Source organism: Bufo bufo, chromosome 7, assembly GCF_905171765.1.
Source record: "Bufo bufo chromosome 7, aBufBuf1.1, whole genome shotgun sequence".
NCBI lineage: Eukaryota > Metazoa > Chordata > Amphibia > Anura > Bufonidae > Bufo > Bufo bufo.
Window position 1 is genome coordinate 44726285 of NC_053395.1, and position 20079 is coordinate 44746363.

The window sequence follows — 20079 nt, forward strand, 5'->3', positions numbered from 1 at the left end:
TAGTGTGTACCAATGCATGGTACCCTAAATAGCGATGCACGTGCCTCACATTAGTGGCCTGCTACCCGTGGTTCAACAGCTGCTAAGCCACAAGTCTCGGCAAGCCATGCCGCTGGCTCCGCCACATGCCCCCCACTTCAAGAATACAGGCCTCCCTCAATGAGGACTGGAACCAAGGCATTCATACAGTTCACATCTTTGCACGCCCCATGGCCAGTATGTATAATATATGGTGGAACTGAATATCTGTCTCACATAAGGGGATTTTGATAAGGGGGTGGGCTTCTCAAAGAGGTGACTATAAGGGATTCGATCGGGCATCCTTCCTTTTTCACAGTGAGGGAAGACACTGGCAAATCTTTTCCAAATGATAGCGGCAGTGGAAATATACCGCTTATATGTGCTGAAGCCTCACGTTATGAGGCCTGGGTTATGACACTTGTCAGTGACCAATCACGTCATGCAGATAATAATTTGTACTTCTATCCAACTCAAATCAGTACGGGTAGGTGTGCGCACCACGTATTGCAGCCATAGCAGACGTTTATCATTGCTGCTGACGACAATGTGAACAGCAGGAATGCACAACTAACTTTACTGGAAGCTACAAATCTTCTGCTTCCCGAGAAATCTACTTCTATTCTATATCCTAAGCTGTCCTAAATAACTGTGAGATATCCGCAGCGCTGACAGCTCAGCAAGAGGGAAGGAAGATATTCTGTTAACTAGAAGCAGCAGGAAAAAACTTCTCTTCTAAAATGTTACTAAAAGACCTGATCAGTATCATCTTCCACGGCATTATTTTATTAGCAAAAAACATAAATGTAAAGGGGACTTCAACCTAAAATTAGGTGTACTTTCACACTAGCGTTATTCTTCTCCGGCATTGAGTTCCGTCCTAGGGGCTCAATACCGGAAAAGAACTGGTCAGTTTCATCCTAATGCATTCTGAATGGAGAGCAATCCGTTCAGGATGCATCAGGATGTCTTCAGTTCAGTCTTTTTGCCTTTTCAGGACGGAGATAATACCGCGGCATGCTGCGGTTTTATCTCCGTCCAAAATTCCGGAACACTTTAAATGCATTGATGCCGTATCCGGCCCCGGGTGTTCCGGCAAAACGGATCAGTTTTTGCGGTCTGCGCATGCTCAGACCGCAAAAAATGAGAAAAAAAATAAATGCCGGATCCGTTTTTTCCGGATGACACGGATCCGGCATTTCAATGATCCGCCTGACAAATGCCATCAGTTTGCATCCGTTTTGACGGATCCGGCAGGCAGTTCCGGCGATGAAACTGCCTGCCGGAATCCTCTGCCGCAAGTGTGAAAGTACCCTTCGTCATATGATAATAAATGACTTACAGCAATATCTATGAAGACTGCCTACATCGACCACCATATGCGTTTACAGAAAATAAACACAATAAAAAGCTATGTAGGACATCGGTTTACTTATATGCATTTATTTTTTATAGGGTTTTATTAAAAATGTTGCTTTGTTTGGCATCTGCAGCTTCTATTTATCACAGTACACAGCAAGCTGCAGAATGCCATTCACAGTAAAATCTGTCAGAGCTTGGAAGACTTGGGCTAGTTTCAGATAAGCCTGTGCGGAAATCATGCTGTGTGTGTGAGTGTGATTCCCCGTTATGGACACTGCTCGTTTTTGCAGTAGCGCACAGCATTATACTAATTTATACAGCATTATACTCAATTGGGTCCCTTTCACACGAGCGACTTTTCCGCGCGGGTGCAATGCGTGACGTGAACGCATAGCACCCGCACTGAATCCTGACCCATTCATTTCAATGGGTCCGTGTACATGAGCATGTTCTATATTCTGCGTTTTTCACGCAGCCCTGGCTCCATAGAAATGAATGTGGCTGCGTGAATAACGCATTGCATCTGCAAGCTGATGGTTGCTAAGAGATGTTGTTTGTAAACCTTCAGTTTTTTATCACGCGTATGAAAAACGCATTGCACCCGCATGGAAAAAACTGAACAACTGAACGCAATCGCAGACAAAACTGACTTAACTTGCTTGCAAAATGGGGCGAGTTTCACTGAATGCACCCCTGACCTAATCCGTATAGTTCGTGTGAAAGAGGCCTTATACTGACAGTGTTATGCCAGTATAATTAAGTAAAAGTAAAGTCATGCAGAGACACACAGCATTATAAATCAATATAATGCTGTGAGCTCCTGTGAAACGAGCAGTGTCCATAACGGGGAATCATGCTCACACACGGAGGGTGATTTTCGCACAGGAGATGCTCATCTGAAACAGGCCATAGAGACAGATTTATCAAAACTGGTGCAAAGGAAAACTGGCTTAGTTGGCCATAGCAGCCAATCAGATTGATCCTTTCTTTTCCCAAAGGAGCTCTGAAAAGCGAAATGTGGAATGGGATTGGTTGCTATCGGCAACTATGCCAGTTTTTCTATGCATCGGTCTTGATAAATCTGCCCTTTAGTCTCCAGCCCCTCTCTCTCTCTCCTCTCTGGAATGATCTTCTACACTGCTTTATGACAAAATCAAACTTCAGCTTTGAGAGGGGCTGGAGGCCGAGCCGTCAGATGAACTGTCTCATGGAGTTCTCTGTGAATGGCATCCTGCAGCCTGCTATGTACTGTGTTACACAGAAGATACAGAAGCCAAACAGCGCAACTTTTAATGACACTTTATTGCAAAAATGTTTTTCCAGACAAAAAGCAACGAGGACACAATGGAGCTGACTTTCAAATGTAACAAAAAAGGTACAGTATGTGTAATTCTTTTTATGTATAATTCACACAAACTTTAGCAGAAAAGTATGAAATAATCATCTCCACCTGACTTATGTCACAGTGACTGTCAGGATCTTTTTACAGAGAGTATCATAGTAGCTGTCATAATCTGATCTCTAGGAAGCAAAGCTGGTCTATTCATGTAGTCAAATTAGGTAGTCTAGGGCATGACACTGGCCATTATTATAATAGCATCGTGCTGACAAATTGCAAAGTCAGCTCGATCGATTCTGGCTTTGGATTTGATTTGCAAATCCAATGAGCTTCGCCCAAAGTTACGTGGAAATATTACAGCTTGAACAGGCATTATTTATCGCTAAAAGAAATGTGTCACATCTTAAAGAAATGCACACTCATTTTATGTAAAATGTATCTAAAATGGAAAGGAAAAATGCCTTTGGTTAAAAATGACCTACCGTTTGGTTTTTACAGCTCCTATGCAGACCTACTACAAACTAAACTTGTGTAGCCTGATCCCGCAGTCATACTGTAGTCCTTTCCGTGTGTCCACTACTTTTTTTTTATTAAACTATTAAATGAATATTATCAAGAAGAAGTGGAGGGATGGAAGAAAATATACCGTACATGCAGGACCAGACTACACAGAGTTTGTGTGTAGTCTGTGGGAGGATCTGGGGTTGTGGGTCGTATTAATCACCTAGACAGAATAACGATGCAACTAGCTTTATTCTTTCATCCAAAATTATCCAGCAAATGCAGATAGATCTCCTGGAGGAGCAGAACCCCTGGACACTCGGGCAGACACCCTACGAGGAAGACCCAGTCCACGATATTCCAAGCTTGGACCTGCAGTTCCATTGCCCAGTCACAGGCTCTACCCATTGTCATTCCTAACCTTTTAGGTAAGCCTATAGCTTTAGTATCACAGTATTGCAGTCACTGCCAATGCTTATCCAGACTACGGACACCACGACCTAAGCACATGGGTCCAACTCCAACCACCAACAACTCTATGATCCCCCAGTCAGTGTCCTAAGTACCCCTACACTGCCCCCGGGTTCAAGCTCATCCCCCTTGGAAGACCTCCTACAATGCTTATTGTGCATTGGTGGGTGTATTTCCCTGAGGCTGAGCCCCTCAACTGAGACTACATGTGAGACTCCTGTGGGGACGGCACCACTGGGTCTACCCTTCACCATCCACATAATGGGAGTAGTGGCCTGGAGAGCAATGGCTTAATTGAAGCCACCGAGACACTAAGGATGCATTCACATCTCCATTTCAGAGCACCGGGAAATGCCGGCTGAACAAAAAACCATTGCATGCAATGATTTATGTCCGGCTGAAACCTGGCATTTATGCCAGAAATCGGCCGGATCACCACTGGACCTTATTTCAGTCAATGGGATCCGGTGGTGAAGTAGAGGATCCAGAAGCTGCTCCTATGTGGTGGCCATCAATAGCGGCCATGTTCTGTCCTCCTCCTCCAGCTGTCTCTAATATGGATATGGAGCAGGGGGCTTAGGAGGTGAAATGTGGGCCACAACACCAAGCTAGCCCTACCTTCAGCATGCTGCCTGGACTTCCTCTAATAAGGACGCCTATAGTTCCCATGTAGCATGTACCCAGCCAGCGTCAGTGTGGAGGGCTAGGGTGGCCCTATGGACATGGACCCACCGGGAAAACTCCCTGTAGGGTCCATGGCCAGTCCGCCCCTGTTCACATAGCTTAGAGCTGTGAATTCTGCCCTAAGTCCATTGGTCCTGTAATCTTTCGTCCACAGCCAGCTCTTCAAAGTCTGTTCCCAAGGAGACACATAGGTCTGCATAGGAACCATTGACACAAAATGGTTAAAAAATAAGTTTTTCCGGGGTGTGGCCTGAGAGCGCATGGAGTAGGTCGCACCACACAGAGCTCCTGCAGATATCCTGATTTCCGAGTGGTAGCAACCCCCTGAATCGCTGATCCTTCCTTACCTGGTGGTTGAGAGGTGACAAGAGGGTGCGGTGGTAAATTCCTGAGCTCCGACATGCCGAGGAAGTCCGGTAAAGGGCCGCGATCCGACAGGCCAGAGGTGAGCCGGCATGGCGCCGAGGAAGAAGAGGGGCCGGCCTTACAGCCCAAGCTGAGCCAGAGTGCGGCCGCAAAGCTGAGCAGGTTTGCTCGCACAGATAGCGATGTGGGAGATTGGGCCGAGGGAAAGGAGACGGACGTTCATACCTCCTCTGAACAGGAGGATGGATCCATCGATGGGGGAGGCCCTGGATGCGGTGAATTGGCCGCCATTAACCCCTGCACGGCCGGCAAAAGATGCGGTAGGCCCTAAAGCTGTGATCAATGCAGAGCCTACTTTAAAAGATATCATGGCCGCTGTGGCCAGTTGTAACAGCACACTGAAGGTGCTTACAGTGCAAGTTGGCAGCCTGAGGTCGGATGTGTCTTTAATTAGGCATGACCTACACAAAATTTCTGAGCGCACCTCTGAATTGGAGAAGAGGGTGTCCACTATTGAGGACGTTATTCAGCCTTTGCAAATGGCGGCAAAAACAACTGCTAAAGATATAGCTGCGTTATATGCCAAAACAGATGATTTGGAGAACAGGTCCAGAAGGAATAACCTGCGGATTGTGGGTATGCCAGAGAAGACGGAGGGGGATAATGCCACAGAGTTTGTGGAAAAATGGTTGCATCAACTATTTAATGAGAAAGGTCTATCCTCATTATATGCGGTGGAGCGGGCGCACAGAGTCCCCATGCGGCCGCTTCCGCCAGGCAGACCTCCCCGTCCTATACTGGCGAAGATCCTGCATTTCAAAGACCGGGACACTATCCTGCGGCAATCAAGGGACAATGAGGAGATGGTCCTGAATGGGGTTAAAGTGTCCATATTTCCGGATTATTCCAACGAAGTGCAGCGGAGGAGAAGTAGATTTATGGATATAAAGAAAAGGCTGAGAGCTCTACAAGTCCAGTACGCTATGCTGTTTCCTGCTAAACTGCGTGTGGTGGCATTGGGATCCACCAGATTTTTTGAAGATCCGGAGGAGGCGGCGCAGTGGCTGGACGTCCACGAGCGACAATTGAGAAGAAGTGGTGCCCTGGACACTTGAAGGAGGCAGATATATGGTTCATTTGTTCACTTTATATATGCATTTGCACTCTAGGATTGCTTTAAATGTTGCACCAGTTAAGGAGTGTATTATGTAATGCTACCAAATGGTAGTTCCTGAGGAGGGAGCAGGCGGTAGAAAAAGTAAAATGTATTTCTCAGATGTGGGGAGGATTCTCTACCTGAGGAAATGTGTTATAAACTGTTATGTTTATTGTAGGTTGGGGGGCAGGTTGCTCTCGGATTGCCCTGTTTTAATGTGTGAATTGGATACAGAGGGGACAGTGATCCCCAGTTGCAGTTACCTGATTATGAGAGGGAGGGAGGGGGGTGGGGGGGCAGGGAGAAGGTTGGGGGGATGGGTTAAGGTCTTGAACTATGAGCAAATGTTGTCTGAGTGGGTTGTGAGATTCAAGTATGGTTTGACGTTTTACCATGTCACAGGTGATTAGAGTCTTAAGTTGGAATGTGAGAGGGATGGCGGATGCACGGAAAAGACAGTGTATTTTTCAATACTTGGGGCGGTTTCAGCCGGCTATATGTTGTCTTCAGGAAACGCATTTGACTGGAGAAAATTTACACTGGATGAGTAAAAATTGGGTGATTCATGCGTTACATTCAACTCATTCCTCTCATTCTAGAGGTGTAAGTATGATTGTGCATAGTAGCATTAGGTATGAACATATGCAGGAATGTGTGGATGCGGATGCTAGATATGTGTGTGTTGTGTGTAAGGTGGATGGAATACAGGTGGTGCTGGTGTCTGTGTACGTGCCTCCACCGTTTGCTTCCCCATTAATAAGAGAGATTGTGGACTTTGTGGCGGACTTCCCTGGGTTGCCGTGGCTATTGGTTGGGGACTTTAATTGCACGCTGAATGACTCCCTAGATAGATGCCGGGTGGAGGGAGCAGGTGGTCTACCTGGGAGTGTGGCTCTCAGGAATATTATGGGTGAAATAGGCGTACAGGATGTATGGAGACTGCGTAACCCTGATAAGCGTGAATTCTCGTGTAGATCAGCCACGCATCATTCGCTATCGCGTATAGATGTGGCCCATGTTAACGATATAATGCTACCACTGGTTAAGGATGTCGTTTATCATCCTCGGTCGTTGTCTGACCATTCTCTGGTGCAGATTGACTTGTGCCTGGGGGTGCTCAGACAGGGACCGAGGCTGTGGAAGTGTAATTCTCATTGGCTTAATGTGTTGGGTGATCTGTCCAGGATTTCTCGTGACATTAAGGAATTTTTTGATATCAATACAGGGACGGCTTCGATACCAGGTGTCTGGGACGCCATGATGAAAGCATTCCTGAGGGGAGTTCTGATGAAAGAAATTAACAAGCATAAATCCAGATCCAGGGAGGCGGATGTTAAGGCGCATGTACTAGTGGCTGAGGCTGAGAGAGAGTTTAGTAGATCCCCCACCACGGTTAGTAGTGAGGCGCTGGCGGTAACTCAGGAGCAGCTGAGATGTCATTTAGTCCAGGCCGCAGAAAGAAAGAGAAGCTTTTATCGTCAGAGATCCTTTGATGAAGGCGAGAAGGTGGGTCATCTGCTGTCGGTGGTTTCACAGGCCCAGAGAGGCTCCTCTTGTATTCAGGAACTGAGAGATGATATGGGGAATAGTAGTCAGGACACGAAAGGAATATTAGATATTCTAAAAAGCTTTTATGTATCTCTATATACTTCCACTGGATCTAGTTCTGATGAGGCTCTGAATGATTTCCTAGTGGAGGCACAGCTATCGGCGTTGTCAGAGGAGGATAGAGAAAGGCTGGAGGAGCCGATTACACTTGAGGAACTGGAAGCTGCACTTGGGGACATGGCAAGTGGTAAGGCGCCTGGAGCCGATGGTCTCCCAGTAGAGGTGTATAAAAAGCTGCAGGGGATATTACTCCCTGAATTACTTAAGGTGTTTGAGCACTCATTGGAGGCAGGTTCGTTACCACATTCGATTCAGGAAGCTATAATTGTGGTTATACCTAAACCTGGAAAGGATCCTAAAATACCGGATTCCTACAGACCAATTTCACTTCTCACGGCTGATGTTAAGCTCCTGGCGAAGGTGTTGGCGAACAGGCTGTCCAAGGTGATTCTGACCATAGTACACCCGGACCAAACGGGGTTCATGCCAGGGAAATCGACTGCTATTAATCTTCGTAGGCTGTACACTAGTTTAAATATTCCGGCGGATAACAGTGGAGACAGGGCCTTACTTGCGCTTGACGCCGCTAAGGCGTTTGACAGTGTGGAATAGAGGTACTTGTGGGGGGTCCTGAGAACTATGGGCTTTGGAGAGCGGTTCATTCAGTGGGTACAGGTCCTGTATTCTAGTCCTAAGGCGAGAATTAGAGCGAATGGAGGGTTGTCAGATTGTTTTCCCCTTGCCAGGGGCTCCAGGCAGGGATGCCCATTGTCGCCCTTATTGTTTGCTCTTGCAATAGAGCCGCTCGCGGCGCATATCCGCTTATCAAAAAATATAGAGGGGTTTAGATACGGTGGGCTGCACAATAAAGTGGCTATGTACGCTGATGACACTCTACTTTTTATGGGCGATACTGGTGCGTCCCTGGATGCGGCCATGGCATTGATTGACAGATTTGGTAGCTTCTCTGGACTTCGGATAAATTGGCAAAAATCCTCTTTGATGCCAATTGATGGGCAGGCCCTGTCAGGCAGACAAGTAGATAGTCGGGTTCCTTGGGTGGATAAACTTAAATATCTGGGATTGCATATAACACCGAGACTATCGGATTTTGAAGACCTTAATCTGTCCCCATTGCTGGCTACTTTTAGGCTTAAAGTGAGGTCATGGTGTAGACTCCTTCTTTCGGTGGTAGGTAGAGTTAACCTTTTAAAAATGGTTATGATGCCCCAGTTGCTCTATGTGCTGAATAATGCTCCCGTATGGATCCCCCTGGATAGATTCAAGAAAATTCACTCTATATTTAGGGATCTTACTTGGAAGTATGGGCAGGCTAGGATCAAACTGGAGACATTGCAGTATCCTAAGTCGGAAGGGGGCCTGGCTGTCCCTAACGCATGGATTTATTTTCTGGCTTCCCAATGTCAGCATTTTAAGGGATGGATTGATCTACAAGCACCGGATATGACTGGGCAGATATTGCAGCATTGGCTGGGCAGTCGTGACCTCATGGGCATTCTGGAAGGGTCAGGTATGCATGCTGGGAGGGAAAAACTCCCTCTTATTGAACTTATGAAAAAAGTTTGGGCAAAGGTGAAGCAGCTAAGAGGTGTAGGTGGAATTAGTGAACTTTCCCCTATTGGAAAGAATCTCCTGCTGCCCGAATTATTTGCCATACCAGGACTTAGGAACTGGGAAACGTATGGAGTGACGAGAATTGGCCAATTAATTAAGGACAAGATATGTAAGTCATTTCAAAACCTGCAGCAGGAATTTAATGTTCCAAGGGAGTGGTTCTATAAATATCTTCAAATAAGGCATGCCCTTGAGGTCACACTGCGGAAAGGATGTGAGATAGCTCAAATGGAGGTGGTTCATAAGCTTGTTCTTCCGACAGGTGGGGGAAAAAGAGGGTTGATATCACAGGTGTATGCTCTTTTACTGGAAAAATTCTTAGAGGGGTTTCCGCTTTCAAGAATGAAAAAATGGGAGGATGACGTGGGGGATATGTCTGAAGATAAGTGGGAAGATATACTGGAAGGGGTCCCCAAGGTGTCCCTGAGCGAACAGGGCAAATTGTCCCAATTATTTATTATACACAGAGTGTACAAAACACCGGTGTTCCTAAAAAAGATTGGAGTGAGAAGTGATGACAAGTGTCCAAAGTGTATGGAAGATGGTGCGGACTTGTTACATATGCTGTGGTCTTGTCCAGTAGTTGGTAATTATTGGGAGGATGTTAGAAATATGATTAATAGCAAAATGACATTGAAAATTCAAAAAGACCCTAAGGTGTGTATTCTGTGGTATGTGTCTGAGATTGGAGGGACTGAATCGGTTAAGGTAGCTGTGGGGAGGTTGCTGTATGTGGCCAGGAAACTGATTGCTATGAGGTGGATCCAGGGAAGTCCGCCTACACTGAGTGAGTTTGAACGGAAAGTGCATGACATGCTGATACTTGAAAAAGGGGTGTATGTGAAGAGAGGGTGTCCTCAGAAGTTTGATAAAATGTGGAATGAATGGTTATCTCATACTCATGTGGTTATATAGGCTCGTGATGGTCAAGACCAGTTGTCAGGGGGGGGGGGGGGGTTAGGGTAGGGTGGGGGGGGAGGGATGTTGGGGAGGTTCAGATATTGGTAATTCTCTGTCTCAAGTATTTGTTTTAGCATTTGTACACGCAACGTATAGATACTTGATAAAACTGTGTGTTGGTACTTCTATGATTACTGTTGTACACTGATTCCACACGGTGGATAAAGCAAAGAAAAAATACAACGTATTGTTTTATGTTATATTCTGTATTTATTGGTTCAATAAAAACGATTTGATTTAAAAAAAAAAGTTTTTCCATTTGAGATACTGTACTTAGAGGCAATGTCAAAAATAAATTGTTTGCGATGGTGTACACAGCCGCTGCCGCTCAGCAGTTTATGTGTGAACGGGCTGTTCACTGCTGTGCCTTTCTGAAGACAGAAATTAGACCATTTAAAAATAAAATGGATGCAAGGACGTCAGGACTTTCCAGACTCAACAACAAACATGTCAGCAGCTTTCATGTGTAAGACTAGTCGGCTTCTCTGCTTCACAGTTCTGGAGAAAGATGTGAGGAAGAGGCATTCTCGAGACATATTCATAAGAGTTCAGATTTCAACTTTATTTTCTTAAAGTTGGAACTGTTCCCGTGTGTTTTAAAAATAGATCCCCAGGAAAAATAAAATGCAGTAAAATATTTGCAGAAAATGTTACCTGACAGAATAGCTAAAGCAAATGAATAATTAAATTCCTGTCTTTTTATCTAATCCAGCCAAAAAATAAAGTCTTGTCCGATTTATTAAAAAATGACCGTAAGGCAGCAAGTGTGTTATTGTATGTTCACCTACTTCATCCCCCCGCCACTTCCAGTGCTGCCCCTCTGATCCTCTGCCACCTCTACAGCCATGATGTGCACTGGACACCACTGCATCACTGGCCTCAGTGTCATATGGCGCATGACTGCTGAGGCCAGTGAATGGCTGCAGTGGTCAGGTAAAGTATATGGACATGTCATCACTGCAGCCAAACAAAAGCGGGCAGTGAGGACTGGAGAAGCAGAGCTGGAAGCGGCAGGGCAGCTTACATGTGTGAGACTAGTCGGCTTTTCTGCTTCACAGTTCTGGAGAAAGATGTGAGGAAGTGACATTTTTTTAAAGGGGTATTCCAAGATTTGTATATTGATGGCCTAACCTCAGGGTAGGCCATCAATATCTTACTGGTGAGGATCTAATAGCCCACAACCAATGCTGGAATTACACAGCTCTGTCCATGAGTATAGTGGATGGAGCTAGTTACTGCAGCGCTGCTCCCATTCACTTCAATGCGATCAGCACTGCGGCATATCAGAAACGGATCCTGAACAACCAACTCTCCTGACATGTCTGTTTTAATAACTAATGGCATTCCCTTTGTAATGAGAATTCTGGAGCCTCATTCTTTAGGAATCTGTGTTGTGCCTTTCCTCTATTATTCCCGCTAGAAGGTTATGAATAAATGTACAACTGGGTGTTTCCAGAGTGTGCCACTGGTAGCACTGATAATAGAGGAATGGCATAGCATAGGATCATAAGACTAAACACTCCAGAATGGTCATTTCACGTGCAATACAAGTATATACTAAAATATTAAAACAGGAGTGGTGATACAGTATATCCTCTTTAAGAATTTCCCACTATTTTGTCTCTACAGCCGCTATCCAGATCAATACATCTCCATGGTAACAGACAACAAACCTTGTGTAGTCTGATCCTGCAGTCAGACTGACGTCTGCTTGTCCTCTGCTTCTTACTAACATATAGCTTTTATATTAGCAGGGAGTATGACTGCAGGATCAGACTACACAGGGTTTGTTTGTTGTCTGTTACCATAGAGACACTATTTGCCAAGTCGCTTTATTTTTCATTTTGATGCAATAAAACTTAGTTATACACTGTCTTTACATAAAATGATGATGTCAATACAGATAACACTGTAAACTGGTGGTAATCTGCCTTCACAATCTACCTCTTTTATGTGACAACCACAGCAAAAAAACATCCATTATTAGGGAACTACTAGCAAGTCTGTGTCCACTCCACACCAGACGCAGGGGTTACCTTAATTGCCTTAGAAGCGGCAGCGGCTTCATTGGCCACCCTTTCATCTGCCGCCACTAGTTCTCTCTTAGCGTCAACTTCCACCGTCTCCTTTTCTATTTTAATCATCATCTTCTCCGTTTCGGCTGAAGTTTTAATCAATTCTGGTTGAAGCGCAGTAAGCTCTTTTTGCATAACTGAGACCTAATGCAAATTACATGAAGGGGAGCGATAATTAGCAATTTGTACGACTCAACAGACTCAGCTACAATGGGAATCATTAAATCTTATTAAAGTTTGGAGAAGAAAACAAGATAACAAAGGCGCAGAACAGCCACCTCTCGCTTGTACTTCACCACGTCATTTGCACATTAAAAGTGCTCTCTTTTTACATCCGTTTATGAAAGATGAAGAACTTAGCAGAAACAGGCCACGCAATCTAGGTCAGTTTGCAGAGAATTAATAACTAGTAAACTAGGGTTGGCAAAAGATCATTTCAGTTGCATGTTTCACAGAAATGTCAAACCATGTAATTCCTGACAATATGTTCCACGTCAGAGGCTGCACACAGATCACGTAAATTTCTCCTTGGGGCTCGTCTGTATTACATAGGATGTACCTTTTGCCTAACAACCGCATGGCTTCTAGGAGACCACGTAGATATTTACATCATGTGCTATCCGTGTGCTGAGAAATATGGGCTTAGCTTTTTTACACTGGGAGACCACATACATGTATGAAAGTGGTCACAGGAAATTAAATGTACAACGCATAAGCATTAGGTCTCTCCTATAAGTAGGCATGAGAAGACTGCACATCATGCAAATCAGAAGAAGGGTCCATGTACAAGAAAGATTTTACATCGTGTGCTATTAGTGTGCCGATATATATAGGCTTAGCTTTTTTCATCTGGGAGACCGCATACATGTATGGCAGTGGTCAAAGGCAATTCAATGTGTGATGTACAAGCATTAGGTCTCTCCTACAATTAGGTGGGAAAATACTGCACATCACCAAAAGAAAAGTCAATGAACAAGAAGGATATAAATACTTCAGATATTATCTACAGAATGTGTAATTTTTCTTAAAACCCCGTCCAAGTTATTATTATTTTTTCTTTCTGTGTTTCTAACTAGGCAAATGTATCAGCTTTCCAATTAACTCTAACTTTATCTCCAGTGGCTGGTTTCCCAGATTTCACTGAGGTCACATGACCTGTGATGTCAGCTTCTCTCCCTGCTCTGATAATGTTTGTGCACAAGCCTGAGAGATCTGTACACCAAGACCTCACTGTGCTGGCCACGCCCCCCTGCACTGCAGGCTGCTGCTTATTGCTCTCTCCCAGGATTCTTAACCCCTTCAGCTGCACAGACTCGGGGCTAAAGTGTTTACTGTGTAGCTGCAGGCAGTGAGGAGACAAATGCTGGGCACAGGAGCTGAAAGAGAAGTTCTGCAGAGCATTGCAGGTAGGGGGAAGAATCTGTGTGTATCAGCAGTGTCATTGTACAGCTGGAACTTGTAGTCTGACACATTCAACATGCTGCAGTCTCCCAGCAGGCAGACATGTCACTCAGGGCAGCACTTGTAATCATTCCCTTAGCAGAGCAGGGGGAGGGGCAGAGATTGTTTTTATTGCAAGAAAACAAAGGGCAAGAAGAGAACCAGGGAAATGAGGAAACAGATATTTTTTTTGCCTAAAACTTACTTCGCTTAGTTATATATCTTTGACCATCAGATTTACAGTGCTATATATTTTTTTCCCATAACTCGGACACCCCCTTTAATTGACCTTCTCCAGATTTAGCACTTACTTGTGATGCTGCAAAATCGAGTTTCTCCAGACCAACAAGGTAGCGGTTTCTCATAGTATCAACCTCAAGCCTTTTGCTGTTTAGTAGTGTCTTGAAGGTAAGGATGAGCTCCAGGTATGAGGTTGGTGTGACATAGTTGTGTCTGCGCAGCGTGCTATAGTAGCTATCTGACAATTCTTTGACACTTTCCTGGAAATACTTGCACATGGAAATGACCCTAAGACATTTTGGAAACAGAAACAGATTAATGAGTCTCAAACAATGGGGTACATTTATAGAGAATTTTTTTCTCTACGAGATAAACATAACCACAGTCCACAGATGTCTTCAATGTGTGGATCTCCAACTGTTGTGAAGCTACAACTCCCAACATTCTCTGACAGTTCGTAACAGGTCATTAACCTTTAAAGGGGTTGTCCAGGTTTTAATTTTTTTTTTACTAAGAACAGAGAATGTGGTAAAGAAAGAAACGGATTAGCATTTATTTTTTGCGGACAGCATACAGCCGTCTGAATGAGCCCTTAGTTTGGTGGGACATCCAGCTCTAGGAGGAGTCCTGGTTGTTTCAAAATTCTTCCATTTAAGAATTATGGAGGCCACTATGCTCAAAAAAATGTTGTCCCCTTCTCCAGATCTGTGCCTCCACACAATCCTGTGTCTGATCTCTACAGGCAGTTTTTTCCTCCTCATAGCTTGGGTTTTGCTCTGATATGCATTGTCAGCTGTGAGACCTTATATTGACAGGGCTGTGTCTTCCCAAATCCTGTCCAATCAACTGAATTTACCACAGGTGACTCCAGTCAAGGTGTAGAGACATCTCAAAGATGATCAAGAGAAATGAGAGGCCCCAGAGCTAAATTTCTAACATTTCTAAAATTCTGTTTTCACTTTCTCATTATGAGGGTGCAGATTGAAGGTGAAAACATTATTTTTTTTATATTAGCACAAGGCTGCAATAGAATAAAATGTGAAAAAGTGAACGGATCTGGAGACTTTCCGAATGTATTGTATGTGAAACCAGACAAGCCCTTTAAATATCTGCACAACATACTCTTTCCTGATGTCATCATCAAGGTCCACATCTTCTAAGAATTTGTTCGCCACCATCTCTAAGGCATCAGTTGGCCAAGTCTGGAACCAATCAATGGTGCAGCAGTTGATCAATGAGGGAAACATTCGGAGACGATTTCGGAAGGCATCACCAATAGGGCTCATTGCTGATAGGAGAATAACAGAAGCCATTGTTACTATCATTACAAGTATTAGGATTCGGCTTACATCATCTAGACTTAAAAAGGAACCGTCACTTGGTTGGGGGCCACTAAACCACCAGCATGCTGTTGTGCAGCTGAGATATAGAGTCCTAAACCTGCCCATAGCAAACCCATCCATTTCTTCAAATAAGACACAAACTTACCAGGAAAAGAGTCCGTAACTTTTCTCCAGAGGTACTGGTCGCATTCACACTGTGCTAATGAAGCCAAGGACGGTACATCTCACTCCACTGTGCATGTGTTCAATGTGCCATGCATTCACAGTGAGGCGGAGTGTGCCACCCTCAGCTTTATCCTTTTAGTGTGAATGCGACCAATGCTTCCGGAGAAGAGTCCTGGACTCTTCTTCTGGTACTGTACATTTAAATTTCATTTCACTATTCTTTTCGAGGATGGATAGGTTTGCTATAGGTGGGTTTGGGACTCTATACCCCAGCTGCATAACAGAATGCTGGTGGTTTAGAGTCCCCAAACTGGGTGACAGGCTCCTCGTAAGTCTCCTTACCCAGCACAATGTGTAAGTTAGCTCTGACTCTCTCGATGAAGAAACTGTACATAGCCAAAGGGGTGGCTTCAATCTTTTTCCCTTCTGTTCTAGCAACGGACTGCATTTTCTCAACTATATCTGCTTTCTCATCTGCTGGGAATATATTGGGGACATCTCCAGTGTTCAATAACATGTTGATATCCTCAACAAACACCTCGTCTTTGATTTGGTTATCGCAAAACAGGAAGACTGTGTTTTTCCCGGCCACCCCCGCTTGCAGCATTACTTTCTTGACGTCATCCCGCCATTCGTTTATGGTATAGTTCTTTGTTATTTCGATTTGAAAAAGTTCAAAGGCGTTCATGAAGGTGGCCAGTTTTGTAGCACTCTGTCTACCGCTTCCCCCAATTCCAACCAACAGCAGGTGACCATTGTCCTGTTTCAACACCCGACAGATCCTCGAAATGTGTTCTATGGCAAACTTAAACATGACCAAAGACATTGGAGCTTTGCTGATATTATTGAATTCATCCAGGTAATATTCCATGACTGACGTTAATTGCTTCAGATCTGTGATTTCATCATATACTTTAGTGTCACTGTCAGGTTTAAAATAGTCCCCAAAGAAGAGGCTTCGGATATTGTCATCAACCACTTTTCCAGTGGGTGCCAAGTGGCTTAGAACCTAGGAGACAAAACACATAAGATGCACATAGGACCAATTATCTCTATGAAGGGTTTATACCACTACAAAGACTTATCTATGGATAAGGGATAAGTGTCTGATTGGCGGGGATTCAACAGTCGGGGCCCCCACTGATCACAAGAATGGGGGCCCTGTTTTCCCCTGTTTGAATGGAGCAGCGGTCATGCATGCATAGTGCTGTTCCATTCAACTCTAAAGGTGGCCATACTCTTCAGATTAAAGTTGGTTGGAATGGCAGATTTTGGCCATTCTGTTCGACTGTCGTTTGACAAACTATCACAAACTTTCGCGATGGCCAACAGCAAACTGTTCTCTACCGAAAATGTAAGTCATCTTGCTGGAAAACTTTGGCCGTTCATCAGCCGAATATGCATGTTGATGGTATGATCGGCTGAACTTGCCGCTGTGTTCAAGTACCAGGAGCTAGTTTTGGTCGGCCAGTTTAGTTGGTGGAATCATTCGTATAAGCGATCCCATGAATTATAGGTCGTCCGCAATGCGGTTGATCATTATTTCAAATGTATAGCCAGCTTAAGGGCCTGCTGAAGATATCGAAGTACAGCCTCGGACTGAAGTTCCTTGGGTCCACTAGAGAAAATGATTCTGAGGGCCCACCCTAGGTGTATATAGGACCTTAAGGGCCCAGTTTTATTATGGCCCCATTATTGTCAGAGCTTGGGCCTACCGGAGGATCGTCTGGTACGCCAGAGTCCAGACTGACCCTGGCCAAGTATAAACTCCAGCAGATCCGTACAGCTGAATGGACAGGGTACCTGTTTTTGGTAGCAGTGTGGCCCCAGTAGTTGGACCCCGGCAGATCCAACACCAAAAACACCTATCCTGTGGACAACCTCTTAAATTGTGTTCTCACATAAATCATGTTCATACCAAAAGTCCTGAAAGACTGTACATTGCTGTTTTAAAGTAATGTACAATGTTTCTAGCATTATGTAGTGCTTCCATGTCATCCCTTGGTGCTGTTGCTAATCTGTACCGCAGGAGATGGGTTCTAGGTAGAATCAGTTTCCTTTCCTTCTGGCAACTGACAATACAGACCCTTTTAAGGCTGGTCATACACATTAGATAGCTGTCTCTCCTCATCCCTTCAAACACATGCATGCCCGGTAGAGCATGTATGTGTTCTAAACAGGGAGAGGGAAGAAAGCTGCTTCCATACACCTCGAGTGGTAGTCTATCTCCAAGAGAACACATACATTGGGGAGAATGAAATCAAACAGCCTGATCTTATCTACCCTGATATCAGGGTAGAATGAGAAGCTCCCCATACACATTAGATGGTCTGCCAGTCCGACCTAAAATTGGCTGAGATGCATCTAATGCATATGGCCAGGTTCACTTTCCATACAGGAGGGATCTTCTCATGACCACTTTCCATTTCTGGTCTGCTTCTCCTGGCCTTTTTACATCTCACCCATTGTATAGCAAATGAAAGTTGACGGATTTGGTTTAGAAACCTATTTTCAAACTAGGAAACTAACAGAAGGGTAAGGGGGACCCTCGTCAGGACTCTCTACTATTAGCCAGAGCAGAATGTGGCTACAAAAGAGCATCTCTTGGTCTGGAGGACCACAGATGTCCTGCATTAAAATGAAAACCCAATGATTTCAATGGACAATGTGTAATTCTTAATTCCCCCTGCTGTGGCGCTGCAGAGAAATGTAACATTTGCTGCTGATCTTCCCTGATCACTGGGGTCTCAGCAGTGGAGGACCCGTCTAACAAAAAATTGATGTAAAGTGTACAAATATCTTTGTGAAACTTAAAGGATTAGTAAACTTCATAACCACACACTTAAGAAACATTGAATCTGTAATATTGAGACTGTCCTAATATCAGTACATACAGACTCAAGACTGCAAAATAACACTGCAATGTTAAACTATTCACTAAATGCTGGTAATTCTGAAGGGTGAAGTCATAAAGTGACATAATTACTAATGGCTTTTAATTCTGATAAATTCCCCCCATCAATGTGATTTGTGGAGATCATTAGCCACCTGTCATGTAAAGACGCCAAAGAAATCAGTTCTTAAATATATAGCCAGACAGAATTAAACTTTTGCTGCTCTCCAAAGTTAAAGGGAACCTGTCACCTCAAAAATGCATCTACACCCGCCAGCAGTACCTCGTAGTAGCCCGCAGCCTGTTAATATTCATATGTTTCATCCTGTTGTCCGATGCTGCGCAAGTTAAAAAAACACAGTTTTATTCTCCATCAGCGCTATAGTGCCGTCCAGCTTGAAGTCAAGGGGGCAGCGGCCTACTTGCTTCAAGTCAAGGTAACCACACTCCCTAACCGTCCCCTCTTGCCTGAGAGTGACCGCGATTCCCCAAGTCTCGCGCATGCGCATTGCACTGCTGAAATCCGGCTAACAGCGGCAGCAGGAGATGGGATAGCTCATTACTACAGAGTGCCCCGCGCATGCGCAAGACTTGGGGAATCGCGGCCGCACTGCAGGCTGTCACTCTCAGGCAAGAGGGGACGGTTAGGGAGTGTGGTTACCTTGACTTGAAGCAAGGAGGCCGCTGCCCCCTGACTTCAAGCTGGACGGCACTATAGCGCTGATGGAGAATAAAACTGCGTTTTTTTAACTTACACAGCATCGGACAACAGGATGAAACATATGATTATTAACAGGCAGTGAAGGCCAGTTCGCCAGCGAACACATGCGAGCTGCCATCTTAACTCACAAGTCGGCGATGCACAGGTAAGCCCTTACCTGTGCCTGTGCGCGAGCCGGTCTGAAATGAAATGCGGTCACCGGGAGCAGGCAGTTCCGAGAACAGCCTCCGGGGGCCTTCATCGGGCTGTTCTCGGAACTGCCTGCACCCGGAGACCGCATTTCATTTCAGACCGGCTCGAGCACAGGCACAGGTTAGGGCTTACCTCTGCATCGCCGGACTTGTGAGTTAGGATGGCAGCTCGCATGTGTTTCGCGGGCGAACACGGCGAATTGGCCATCACTGTTAAAAGGCTGCGGGCTACTACGAGGTACTGCTGGCGGGTGTAGATGCATTTTTGAGGTGACAGGTTCCCTTTCATTAAAATACAAATAACTGCTACTTGCCACAATGAAGCTGCAAACATTACATTGTATATTATATTGAAATCACGTCTTTAATCCATATGTGCATTCTACTCTTTGAACTCATTAATAGGCAAATTGACTAAATCCTATTTAATGTTCCATAAGTCTTTTGAATGGCACAGAATAATGATTAACGCCTTTGATCAGTTAAATGGTACAAAATAAAACACTGAGGGAACAGCACATTATCACAAAAACACCCAAACTACTATCTACAATTACTTTGCTTTAAAACATATGGTGAATAATTGAGTTGACAACATTTCTGATGTTCTAAGGACATGAAAGTCCCAGTAAAATTAATTATACAACACAAGATTGGAGTCGGGAAGGAATTATTTTCCCCTAAAGTGGGGAAAATTGGCTTCTACCTCACATTTTTTTTTGCCTTCCTCTGGATCAACTTGCAGGATGACAGGCCGAATTGGATGGACAGATGCCTTGTTTCAGCCTTATAAACTATGTCACTATGTAATATGGCAGCATGTATGCAAGTCCTCCCACGCTTCCTAGTTCCTTGATTTCCAAGAAGCCCAATAAAGGGGTTTTCCCGGGAGTCCTCAGGATAGGTCATCA

General features: G+C 44.7%; 1 protein-coding gene across 1 annotated transcript in view; it reads right to left on the reverse strand.

Moving 5' to 3' along the window:
• Positions 1-20079, reverse strand: part of DNAH3 (dynein axonemal heavy chain 3) — a 348463-nt gene that overhangs the window by 34610 nt on the left and 293774 nt on the right. Inside the window, 4 exon segments of the mRNA XM_040440318.1 lie at positions 12137-12319; positions 13927-14143; positions 14978-15143; positions 15706-16372. Of these exon segments, the coding sequence (XP_040296252.1) occupies positions 12137-12319; positions 13927-14143; positions 14978-15143; positions 15706-16372 (1233 nt within the window).